Source organism: Macaca mulatta, chromosome 4 (assembly GCF_049350105.2).
Source record: "Macaca mulatta isolate MMU2019108-1 chromosome 4, T2T-MMU8v2.0, whole genome shotgun sequence".
In the NCBI taxonomy this organism is placed as follows: Eukaryota; Metazoa; Chordata; class Mammalia; order Primates; family Cercopithecidae; genus Macaca; species Macaca mulatta.
Genome location: NC_133409.1, coordinates 170818436 through 170831673, shown reverse-complemented (window position 1 = coordinate 170831673; position 13238 = coordinate 170818436). Strand labels below are relative to the sequence as shown.

The 13238-nt window shown below is 42.5% G+C and overlaps 1 protein-coding gene across 3 annotated transcripts in view; it reads left to right on the top strand.

Moving 5' to 3' along the window:
• EDN1 (endothelin 1) overlaps positions 1 to 8287 on the top strand; it is a 37040-nt gene extending 28753 nt beyond the window's left edge. For all 3 annotated transcript variants that reach the window (XM_078001356.1, XM_078001355.1, XM_015135571.3), the window contains 5 exons: positions 1696 to 1760; positions 3392 to 3560; positions 5021 to 5176; positions 5342 to 5482; positions 7055 to 8287. In XM_078001356.1, the coding sequence (XP_077857482.1) occupies positions 1697 to 1760; positions 3392 to 3560; positions 5021 to 5176; positions 5342 to 5482; positions 7055 to 7160 (636 nt within the window). In that variant the 5' untranslated portion in view covers position 1696 and the 3' untranslated portion in view covers positions 7161 to 8287. The remainder of the gene's footprint in view (positions 1 to 1695; positions 1761 to 3391; positions 3561 to 5020; positions 5177 to 5341; positions 5483 to 7054) is intronic.
• The last annotated feature ends 4951 nt before the right edge of the window (positions 8288 to 13238 follow it).

Genomic DNA, 13238 nt, shown 5'->3' with positions numbered 1-13238 from the left:
TATTGGGTCACTGTGAGCACTTTGGTGAAGAACAAACAAAAATTCTGGGTGCTCAGTTGTCTCACCTGAAAAATGGGACTAGTGGAAAAAGCCAATGTGTTCCATGCATGTTTTGCTTTCTTTATTAAGGCATGATGTCACCTGTAGAGTAACTGTCCTCTGCATACTTCGGGGGGAGGGGGGCGGTTTCAAGGTTAGATAGACAGGAAATTGTTTTGAAAGTGTAAACACATTATTAAATATGAAGTATTATGTGATTCCTTGTTCGAATGGCATTTCCTTCTCAATACCACCCTCCTTGCATATTCACTTAATCTTGTCCAAGAACACCTTTTTTGCCCTAAATGAAGACCCTGCCCCCCACCAAAAAAAAAAAAAAAAAAAAAAAAAGTCCCAGAAAAGCTGTCCCCGCTTGTGCGGGGAGTAAATGGAATATTCTGAGGTTCATTCCTCCTTCCTATGTTAGGCACCATTCCTTGACCCTCCTCGGCCCCCAAGCCAGGTTGCGTTTTCTTCTGCCATTTAGAAGGCTTTTCCTTTTTGTCCTAGTAAAACATCAGCCCCTGCAGCTCTTCATCTCCCCCTGGTGTTCTTCTCCCGCCATGTCTTAAGATTGGTGGCACCGACCAATCTTAAGATTTAAGTTCTGTATGAAAAACACCTTTGCTTTTCAATCAGTTTATCAGCCTCCTTCGCAGGGGAAGTGTGGACACACAAAAGAACTTATGGGGGCTTCTGATCAGTGATAGGGAAAAGGTTGGGTATGTGCCTAAATGAGCTCTGATTTTTTTTTTTAGAGCTCCCTTTCTTGCCAGTCCCTCACGGATCTTTCTCCGATAGACGCAAAGAACTTTAGCAAAAAAGACCCGCAGGAAGGGGCTTGAAGAGAAAAGCACGTTGATCTGCCAAAATAGTCTGACCCCCCGTAGTGGGGGAGTGACGAGGGACAGCATTCCCTTGTTCGACTGAGACTAGAATCGGAGAGACATAAAAGGAAAATGAAGCGAACAACAATTAAAAAAAAATTCCCCGCACACAACAATACAATCTATTTAAACTGTGGCTCATACTTTTCATACCAATGCTATGACTTTTTTTCTGGAGTCCCCTCTTCTGATTCTTGAACTCTGGGGCTGGCAGCCTGCAAAGGGGAAGCAGACTCCAGCACTGCACGGGCAGGTTTAGCAAAGGTCTCTAATGGGTATTTTCTTTTTCTTAGCCCTGCCCCCGAATTGTCAGACGGCGGGCGTCTGCCTCTGAAGTTAGCAGTGATTTCCTTTCGGGCCTGGCCTTATCTCCGGCTGCACGTTGCCTGTTGGTGACTAATAACACAATAACATTGTCTGGGGCTGGAATAAAGTCGGAGCTGTTTACCCCCACTCTAATAGGGGTTCAATATAAAAAGGCGGCGGAGAGCTGTCCAAGTCAGACGCGCCTCTGCATCTGCGCCAGGCGAACGGGTCCTGCGCCTCCTGCAGTCCCTGCTCGCCACCGCCGCCGCGTGCCCCTGCAGACGCTCCGCTGCCTTCTCTCCTGGCAGGCACTGCCTTTTCTCCCCGTTAAAGGGCACTTGGGCTGAAGGATCGCTTAGAGATCTGAGGAACCCGCAGCGCTTTGAGGGAACTGAAGCTGTTTTTCTTCTTTTTCCTTTGGGTTCAGTTTGAACGGGAGGTTTTTTTATCCTTTTTTTTTCAGAATGGATTATTTGCCCATGATTTTCTCTCTGCTGTTTGTGGCTTTCCAAGGAGCTCCAGAAACAGGTAGGCACGCTCGTTGACTTGTGAGTCTCGGAATTACAAGTTAATGTGTTCTTATTCACCTTCATGCCTTTCTTGCTTCTATTTTTCCCCATTCTTTTTATGACTGCAGCTTAGAGAGCAAGTGTCTGAGAATTATTGCTGAAAGCTACTTAAGTCTTCTAGTGAAAAATGTAAAAATCCTCTATTGAAAACAATTAGATACAATTGACTATAACATGGCATTAAAATAACTTATTGTTTTAGTATTATTATTCCATTATGTGTTTCCTTGGCTTTTAAAAAATAAGAAGAGTATGGACATACACAATTTAATCAAATGTATGTTTGTAATATATGTGTTTATACAGGTATACGGGACATATAAGAACTTAAATCTTATTTAAGCACTATTTTAATAGTGTGTTAATTTGTAAAATATTTAAGAATTCCAGTTTGAAGCCAAGGAATTTTATCCAAGTCGTTCAAGCAATATGTGTGCAGTAAAATCACCTGCAGAACAGAAGTCTGTTGACTAACGACAGCCCCCGCCAACCCCCCGCAGGCGGTTTCTGGGTGAAACAGATGTTTTCTTTAAAATTTGTCATCATTGACTTTAGGTTTCTTTTGGCAGGTTTTTGGCACCCAGAACAGTGTGAGCTCTCTTTTCAGTTTTATTCACCTGTCCTGGGAGGCGAGCTAGGATAATTCTTGGCTGCTTAAGGATTTAGGCAGTACATGTGCATCTGCCCCGGTCCCCCCGTTTTTAGGGTCAGTGCACTTTTTTTGTCTTTTCGTGACCCTGACTAAAGAGAAAGGATGTCAAGGGAATGAAAATCCTGGAATGTGTCTGATCATTTGAAATGTACAAAATTGGGCAGATAAGCTGCATGGCTAAATTGTCAGGAGGAAGAGGCAAGGCAGTAGTGGAGAAGGGGGAGGCAGCAGATCCCACACAAGCCTGATGCCCAGGGATTCAGAATTCAAAACCCACGAAACCTTCCTTCGGTCCCCTGACCTGCTTCTCAGCTCCATCTGAGGTCACTGGTTTCCATGGAGCTACCCTCCTGAATTGAATATTGTATAGTTAATTTCTCTCTCCAATCATTTTCCCCACCTAATTTTGAAAGATTTATATCATCTGGGGTACCCTGTGCCCTACACAGGATGTGAAGTGGGTACGTACTCACTAAAAAGAGGGTCATCCTGAATGGGGAAGTAGCCCCAAATTGAGGAATAACAGTGTGATTTCTAGTCTTTAGTCATGTGCCAATGTTAAGCTTCAGCAGACTGTGCTGTCCAACCAAGTTGCTTGTAGAAGTCAACCAGATTTTCAACAGACAGCATTCCAAAGCATTTCCCTGAGCCTGCTTCAAGAGGGGTGGGGGAAATCCCTTTTCAGGTGTTTGTCTCCTCTGCATTTGTATAATCTCCCTGAAGGTGGATAAGCCAAGGGCATGAGGGGGAGGCAAAAGGTGAAGTCATGTTAAGGAGGGAAAAAATAAAGAGCCCTTTTTTCTGTGTTTCTTGCTGATGGCAGGCTGTGTGCTTCATCTGCTTTTATCTGCTCTGCTAGCTCTGACTCTCCTGTGATCCAGCATGTCTCTCAGCCTGTGAGGAGACATCCCGCACTGACCTGCTCTTTCTCTCCCCAGCGGTCTTAGGCGCCGAGCTCAGCACGGTGGGTGGGAACGGCGGGGAGAAACCCACTCCCAGCCCACCCTGGCGGCTCCGCCGGTCCAAGCGCTGCTCCTGCTCGTCCCTGATGGATAAAGAGTGTGTCTACTTCTGCCACCTGGACATCATTTGGGTCAACACTCCTGAGTAAGTCTCTAGAGGGCATCGTAACCCTAGTCATTCGTTAGTGCTGGCTTCACCAGGAGCCCAGTTTTAGAGTCTCTTTTCTAGGGACTCTGAAGGTAGCCCTTCTAACAACATCCAAGCGCCTCAGTGGGGACAATTTCCCTCTATTCCTGAAAATAACGACAGCTTGGTTCTTAGCAACCAAGGAGAGGGTCTTCTGAGGTCCGGTAGCTCAGGCTACTCGTGATGGGATAGATAGAAGGAGCTGACGACAAACAGGAAGCTGCTGCACATTTCAAATGAGGAACTTCAGTGAGAGGGCCTCAGTGGGACACTCTCACAGTGGCATCTGATGGGGTTTCGATAAAAATTGCCGAAGTCAGATGTGGGTTAGTGCAACCTGTGCTTCTCGTGGGAGAGTGGAGACTGAGAGGCAGAAGGGATTATACAGAGGGTTAGAATCTCTTAATTTTACTGATAGAAACACCTCGGCTCAAAGTGTTGAAGTCATTCATGCAGGAGTGAGTTTGTAGCAGAGCTAGAACTGGAGCCTGGATTTCCTTTGCTGCTATGTTTTCCCTTTAGAAATGCCCATTTCAGAACCTTAATGGAAATACTATCCATAGGCTTCTCTTTCACCTACAGAGAAGAAAAGCAGTTTTTCCCCTTCTGCCCGGGACACTAGTTCATCGTCTATCAGAAGCAGTCATAAACAAGCACACATTTACTGTGCATACAATGTCCCGTTATGGCAAAGGAGGACAAAAATCCAAACAATGTCAAACCAAGCCAAACACCACAAGGAGCCTAATAATTACTAAGGTGATACTTCCAAAGGGAGGACTTTATTTCTTAGATGAGAATGAAAATAGACACATTGGAAATGACTGGAGAACGCTCTGACAATGAGTGCTTCCACAACCGTATGATATCACTGACTGGCAGGAGAAATGTGTGTACATGTGCCTCCTCCTCCCCCAACCACTGGGGGCGGTGGGGGGCTGGTGGCACTTTTAGCCTACATGTATCCTACATGGTTGGAATTGAAAATAGGTTTTAAAAATCCTGTGACTCATGGTTTTGCATTGAAACCTCTTCCCACTGCATACCCACAAATAGTTGTTAACTAAATAGACCATTAGAAAAGGAAGAAAATATAAAGCAGATGCCAAGCAGAGATGTCCTAATTGTTGACAAAAAAGCAATGTTGCTTGTGTCAAGAAGAAACTGAACTTTGTGAAGAGCTGAAATGGAATTCCACTGAATTAGAAAAACTTGTTTTCTCCTGCCTGGATACATAACAGTCAGGGCCATTGATGCACAGGTGTTCCTGGCTGTTGTTACACTTTACCCTCTGAAATGACGCTCCCAAGTGCTATGTGATGAGCTCCTTGCCTGCCCAGTTGAATGGGTGTGCCCATACGTCATTTTAAAGACTATTAATTATGCTAATATAGTTTCTTTCTCTCTTTGGATAATAGGCACGTTGTTCCATATGGACTGGGAAGCCCTAGGTCCAAACGAGCCTTGGAGAATTTACTTCCCACAAAGGCAACAGACCGTGAGAATAGATGCCAATGTGCTAGCCAAAAAGACAAGAAGTGCTGGAATTTTTGCCAAGCAGGAAAAGAACTCAGGTGAGCAGAAACACCTTTGCTTTTTCAATCAGTTTAACAGCCTCATGACCTCCTTCCTGTCATGGTGCTGCCTTCCTGTTTTAGAGAGAGTAGCAGAGACATTGAAAGTCAGGGTAAAGCCGAAGGTAAGATTACTGAAATGTTTTTCCTTGTGTATTTTAACAGGGCCAAAGACACTATGGAGAAAGGTTGGAATAACCATAAGAAAGGAAAAGACTGTCCCAAGCTTGGGAAAAAGTGTATTTATCAGCAGTTAGTGAGAGGAAGAAAAATCGGAAGTTCAGAAGAACACCTAAGACAAACCAGGTAAGAGGGAAGGAAGAAAAATTAGGTAAGAGGTTCACAAGAGCAACTAGCCCTGGTCAGTGATGCCAGTGGCCTGTTCTGTTCCTCCAGCCCTTCTTACCTGGGCAGGGGAAAGACTTAGAAAACAATAACAGAGGAGATCTACGCATCCTACAGATTAAAAAGAGCAAAAGAATCCCTCTTAAATATTTCCATGAAGCTCTGGAATGCAAACTGATGTCCTCTGTACTTTTATCACATACCTTTTCATCTACAGGTAGATTTCCCAACCAAAATATATCCAGAGATACCTTTGTCATTTGGTTATATATAGCCTTTACCTCTCTGAGTCAATGCATTTGCCACTTTCCCTGAGAAATCAAAAATCATTTTGGGGAGAGGACATTTAGAAAAAGAATCAAAATGTCATGGATAATAAAATTCTTCAACAAGTAGCAGTTATTCAGATGGTCAAAGGAAAAATAAAGTCATTAGGTAGGGTTGGTAGAATTTAGAACATGCTGTTTTTCAGGTTTATGATCTCTTTTTTTTTTTTAATAGGGAAATGTATTTGGTGCAGAGCCAATGTCATTCCAAAAAGCTCTCTCTTTTCCTGGTCAGTCATGCGCTGGGACGGAGAAGGGATCTGGATTTGGCAACATCATAGAGTTGCTCTGAGCTGCTCTTTGGTGATAATGCTTCCAAATCCCAAACTTTTTGGAACTCACAAGCTCGAAGGAGGAAACCCACTCTCTGATCTATCACATGTTCTGCTTTTCTCTGTCATGGTCTATGGAAACTTTTCTAGAAATCCAGTGGCAAGAAGTCCTGTGATTAAAGTGTTCTGAGCTCAGGGCAGGCAGTCATGAACTACTTCTGAGTTATAAGTTTATTACTGATTCGTGGGGCAGCCTCAGCTATCGGTTTCTTCATACCTGCCATGAGAGTTTCCATGCTTATGGTTGAAGGCCAGTAATGCTCCCCACGAGATCAGTTTCTGAACGAACGTGGAATTTTGTATGAGTTTTTATTATGCCAACTATTAAATCAACATTACAGTTCTTCCCTCTGTACTTCTCCTGTAAAAAGAAAACATTAGGCCTGCAAATATATGTATATATATATTTAAAAATAATTGCCATAAAGTATTTGCTCTGGGCCTACTGTATGCCTCTTTTCTTTTTTCTTTTTCTCTCTTCTCAACTAAATCACTGTCAATTTATTAAGATGGCCATAACTATTCAAAACCTAGCTGAGTTCCTCAAGGCAGGGTTGCATTGTGGTGAAGGTTGGGTTGGGGCTACAGAAGAAACCAGAACACCTCTAGTTTATTTAAAACTTGTATTTACTGCCCAATTCCCCTTAGACTTGACCATATGACCCCTCTCTCCCATTCTAAGCATAGGGGCCAGCTTTATTTTTACAATGGTAATAGATATCACTTGAGGTTTTATCAAAGAGTTGCGGTGGGTGGTGAAAGTTCACAGCCAGATTCAGATTTTGTTTGTGCCAGATTCTGATTTTAGATGTTTATCTTGCCAAAGGGTGATTTTTTAAAGATAACATTTGTTTTCTCTTATCTTGCTTTATTAGGACGGAGACCATGAGAAACAGTGTCAAATCATCTTTTCATGATCCCAGGCTGAAAGCCAAGCCCTCCAGAGAGCATTATGTGACCCACAACCGAGCACATTGGTGACAGACCTTCGGGGCCTGTCTGAAGCCATAGCCTCCACGGAGAGCCCTGTGGCCGACTCTGCACTCTCCACCCTGGCTGGGATCAGAGCAGGAGCATCCTCTCTGCTTGTTCCTGACTGGCAAAGGACCAGCGTCCTTGTTCAAAACATTCCAAGAAAGGTTAAGGAGTTCCCCCAAACTGTCTTCATTGGCTTGCATCGGTGGTAACTGCTTTGGTCTCTTCTTTCATCTGGGGATGACAATGGACCTCTCAGAAAGCAGAAATGCACAGTGACATTCGAATTCGGGTGGCATCCTCCAGAAAGAGGAAGGAGATTCCACACCAGGGTGGAGTTTCTGACGAAGGTCCTAAGGGAGTGTTTGTGTCTGACTCAGGCGCCTGGCACATTTCAGGGAGAAACTCCAAAGTCCACGCAAAGATTTTCTAAGGAATGCACAAATTGAAAACATACTCAAAAGACAAACATGCAAGTAAAAAGAAAAAAAAAAGACTTTTGTTTAAATTTGTAAAACGCAAAACTGAATGAAACTGTTACTGCCGTAAATCAGGATATGTTTCAAGAATATGAGTCTACCTCACCTATATTGCACTCTGGCAGAAGTATTCCCACATTTAATTATTGCCTCCCCAAACTCTTCCCACCCCTGCTTCCCCTTTCTCCATCCCCCATACTAAATCCTAGCCTCGTAGAAGTCTGGTCTAATGTGTCAGCAGTAGATATAATATTTTCATGGTAATCTACTAGCTCTGATCCATAAGAAAAAAAAAGATCATTAAATCAGGAGATTCCCTATCCTTGATTTTTGGAGACACAATGGCATAGGGTGGTTTATGAAATATATTGAAAAGTAAGTGTTTGTTATGCTTTAAAGCAGTAAAATTATTTTCCTTTATATAACCGGCTAATGAAAGAGGTTGGATTGAATTTTGACGTACTTATTTTTTTATAGATATTTATATTCAAACAATTTATTCCTTATATTTACCATGTTAAATATCTGTTTGGGCAGGCCATATTGGTCTATGTATTTTTAAAATATGTATTTCTAAATGAAATTGAGAACATGCTTTGTTTTGCCTGTCAAGGTAATGACTTTAGAAAATAAATATTTTTTTTCCTTACTGTACTGATTTTGAATCATTACTGAAATTTCTAAGGAGTGGGCCAAAGTGATTAAGAATTATAAAGGCAAATGGTTAAAGATGGTTTTGTAGAAAAGTGACAATTAAAAGGATATTACAGTCTGAGCTAATTATAGAAATAATTTTACCTATCTCTTAAATGTTGATTTTACATTGCATTGAGGTAAAAACACAAAACAAAAAAGCAGCTTTAATACCTCTGTCTTCTCTTGGGTAGCAGCCTCCTGCTTCCCCTTCACCTGAAAACTCTCCAGGGACTTCATCCATTAACTTGGCTCAGGCTATTAGGCAGGATTCAACAGTTTAAGCTGATGGTGTGGTGAGAGATGCTTTCTCCGTATTAATGGACTGAAGGAAGTAATGGCAAGACAACCCCCCAAAACATACCTAATTATACAAAGTTACACACCAGAGTTGCGTTTAGAAAATGGCCTGCTCAGAGCAAGTAGAGGTTTCCAATGGCTTTTTATTTTCTCACATTAAGGAGTTTGTTTTTTAAGGAACATTGAGTACCATTGCTTCTTCGTGATAGCCTAGGACTGGCCATATGCCCATGGAGGTAGAGACACCAGGTACTGATTCTAGGTCATCTGCCACAAAGCACCACTTCCTCTCCACTTTGCCTTGGCTGGCCTTGTCTAATCACTGGAGAGCACAGTATTGCAACTGCAGTATTGCAACTGGTCACTACTAACTGAATTCTCTAAGAGCTTGATCAGCCCTCGAGAATCTTCATTACCCTTTTCTAATAGTGTCTGAAGGAATTCTTGGCATTTAACAAATATTAGCTTGTAGTGATCACTGTTGTCCTAACAGTGACACATCAGAAGGATTTCAAATAACAATCTTCAGGCATGCGTGATCAATGTCCTGGGCAAAGTCTCCGTCCTCATTGATCCTCATTTTTCTCTTTAAGGCACAGTCCAATGTCTTTGGGGAATTGTTTATAAAGTTTACTTTATCGAGTAAACTGTTTCTCAGTGTGTGACTTTCAAGAAAATTGTGAAGGTTTGCCGACGTTGACAAGGTGCTTGGTCTGAACTTGGCCAGTATTTAATCTTGAGCAAATGATTCAATTTCCTTGATCGTGAGTTTTCTCATCTGTTAAACTAAGGGAGTTGGGGGAGTTTATTTCATACCTCTGAGAAAGAGTTTGAGATTGCATAAAGAAGTTGAAGTGGCATGAAAAAAAATTGAAGATCTGAGCTTAGAAGGCATGGATCTAATACATTTTAAGAGGACGTCAGAATGAGACAAGCCACTGAACAAAACAGTCCAAAGGACAACATAGTAAGTCAGAGTGATAAGAGTTTTGGTTGGCTTGTTCATCAGTCAAACCCTTAAGCTCTCTTTTCCCATGCTTCCTACTTCAGTATCCAGTAGGAAAAATGAAAGGGATGATGTAGACCCTCTAGGGCATGAGGATTTGCAGTAAAATAAGTTGGGAGACTCACAGAAAATTAATATTTTTCAAACATGAAGCAGAAAAATTCAATTATATTACAGGCCACGTCAGCTTGAAGGGTAAACTGATGGGATGGTCTGTCACATTTCTGGCTGTCTTTCCAGTAAAAGCACGGTTTCTGGAAAGCCACTTAGGACAGCTTTCTCTCTTTACACTGATAGCCCAGGTAAGCTTTGATCTCTGAACTCCAGAAACCAGAGAACTCTAGGTGGAATGTGGTGACTTTTGCCAGGGCAGAGGGAACACCTGTTAATGGGTACTTCATTTGCACCACCAGAGATTGGAGTCTTTTTTGATGGGTCCACTGGCTTCGATACTCCCTGTATTCCTGCAAAACACAGCTTGGATGTTGGACTAACCTAGAGCTCCTTCAGGAGAACTCTTGCTGACATTAAGAAAGAGCAACATTTTGTCTTTCCAGGTAAAAATCCAAGGCCCTAAAAGGGAGGTGACTGATCTAAAATCACAGAAGGAACTGTAGCATCTCTGGAGCCTGAACACTTAACTTAAGCATGACTGTTTCAGCCAGAGGGCCCCTGGAGGTCTGCAGAAACAGATGCCCTTCTAGCAAGATGCCTTGCTAGAAGGCTCTGGATACCAAAGGCAAAAATCAGTCTTTATGAAAGCTTTGCCTCCCAGCCTTGTAGACAATCCTTAGCACACCCATCCCCTCAAGAGGAAAGAGAAAAAGAGAAGAAATGTAGGGGAAGAATAAAGGACTAGAAGGAGGCTGACTATCTCATGGCATCGGTAAATAAATGTCTATAGGATAAAATAGAATATAACTAAGAACTTTTAATTATTATTTTTAGACTTTACTCACCAAAGAATCTATCTGAGTGAAGGGGGAATTCTCTTGGTCAGTTCTTTTTCTTTTTCTTTCTTTTTTTTTTTTTTCTTTGAGATGGAGTTTTGCTCTTGTTGCCCAGGCTGGAGTGCAATGGTGCAATCTCAGCTCACTGCAACCTCCACCTCCCGGGTTCAAGCGATTCTCCTGCCTCAGCCTCCTGAGCAGCTGGAATTACAGGCATGCACCACCATGCCCGGTTAATTTTGTATTTTTAGTAGAGACGAGGCTTCTCCATGTTGGTCAGGCTGGTCTCGAACTCCTGGCCTCAGGTGATCTGCCCACCTTGGCCTCCCAAAGTCTTGGGATTACAGGAGTGAGCCATCACGCCTGGCCCGGTCAGTTCTCTTTTGCTCTACAATGCAAGGCAGTGGTCTGGTTTTTTGTTTTGTTTTGTTTTGTTTTTTCCTCTGTGTCTAAGGTCTTGAAAATACCTGCTTTCAAATTTAAGTTCTCAATGTGTAAAACACTGCTTTCAAGCCCATGTTCTTAATGGAGTCCCTTCTGCCTTGGCTTTCTCTCACCTTTATTATACTCACAGTTCCTGGGAACCTTGGGTCTGGAGCTCAGAATTTATCTATTGCAAGTGAATATTACACATTTCACAGTAACCTCTTATCTTTGTAGAGAATTTGGTTTCTTGTAGCTTTTCACATCCCTTCTTTCCTTCGACCCCTACCCTCACACAACAATCCTTTTGGGAAACTGGGATCACATCACGTATCCATCTGACAGCCAAGGAAAGAGACATATCGAAAGGGTGAGTGACTCATCCAGAGTCCAACATCAGGCAAATAGCAATACTGGAACCCAGGACCCCTGATCCTTTCTTCTTAAACTCCTCCAGAGCCAAGGGGATACACTGGACCTGCAGGTTTTTGGCTAAGATAGATTATTTCCAGCTTGTGAGTGGAAAGAACTTGTTCTTATTCTCTCAGGAAGATCAAAGCTCCGTATGTACCCTGAGCCCTAGTTTTGAATGTCTCTGTCGTATGATTTTTTGTTTACTGAGTCATTCTTTTTATGACAATGCATGGTTGGCAGAAAACTTGCTAGCATTTACAAAGTTTGCCTCAAATCTGGTGATGAAGCCATGACAACTTCACTGACAACTACTGGCCATTGAGCCAATACATTGGAGGAAACAGTGATGAATGTGATGGCAGCAGCCATCAAATTTCCTCAAATCTTGGGCAGTAATCAGAGAGATCTAGGGCTAGTGCCACTGGCTAGTAAAAAGAGAAGGGCTTAGGCCTTGGAGACAATGGATGATGGAAATGATGGGTCCTAGGGATGACAAGCTGCCCACAGCTCAGAAACGCATCACATCAGGAGTCTGGCATGAAGTTTTGCCCATTTAGAGTCTTCCGAGTTTCGGCACCCTATTCTTATTTTTCACATTCCGAGTCATTCCAGTTCCCTTCTGTGGAAGTTGCTGTGGAAGTATCCAGGGATAATAATCACAATATGAAGCTACCATTGACATGGCATGGGCACTGACCAGTTAGAAAAGGCTGGGACAGAGCTGTGGGGCAGGGGCTCCTGGTGGACTCTGCCTGGGACAGGTGTTCAATCTCCTGATGTTGGCTTGTAGGGGACCTTGTGATCTGGGGCAGGGGCGAGCAGTCAGGGTGGAATTTCCAAGCTTCTTGTTGCTAGGGCTATTTACTAACCAGGGTGAAATCATTTCAGTGTTTTACAAACTGGAGTAGTCTCACTGGGATGTGCTCCTGTGTTTCAGATTTAAAAGTATTGAAACCATTCTCTGCTTGATAAATTATTCTCTTTACAGCTTCGCTGAGTGAGATGACATTATCTTCATGCCCGTGGAGATTTGGCACCAAATCTTTCTGCCCATGCACCTTTGGTGTCCCGCTGCACTGTCATCTCTGGTCAATGCCCCTCTCTCTGTATGTTCCCTTCCCTCATGCTCTGGTGCCCTTTGGGAGAAGGAAAAAGACCTTAAGTGTCTTTTATTGAAATAGAAAACGTGTAAAATAAAAAATATTTTACTTTAAATTTTTTTTTATTTTACACGTTTTCTATTTCAATAGCTTTAGTGGTACAAGTGGATTTTAGTTACATGGATGAATTGTACAGTGGTGAAGTCTAGGATTTTAGCACATCTCTTACTCAAGTAGTGTACATTGTACCCAGTAGGTGGTTTTTCAGCCCTTACCCCCTCCTATCCTCCCCAACTTCTGGGTCTCCAGTGTTCATTATACCACTCTGTATGCCTTTGTGTACCCATAGCTTAGCTCCTACTTATAAGTGAGAACATGTTGTATTTGATTTTCAACTCCTGAGTTACTTCACTAAGAATAATGACCTCCAGTTCCATCCAAGTTGCTGCAAAAGACATCATTTAGCTCTTTTTTAATGGCTGAAGAGTATTCCATGGTGTATATATACACTACATTTTCTTGGCCTACTCATCAGTTGATGAGCACTTAGGCTGATTCCATATCTTCACAATTGTGAATTGTGCTGTGATAAACACACTCATGCAGGTGTCTTTTTGATGCATTGACTTCTTTTCCTTTGTGTAAATTCCTAGTAGTGGAATCGCTGGATAGAATGGTAGATCTGTTGTTTAGTTCTTTGAGAACTCTCCATACTGTTT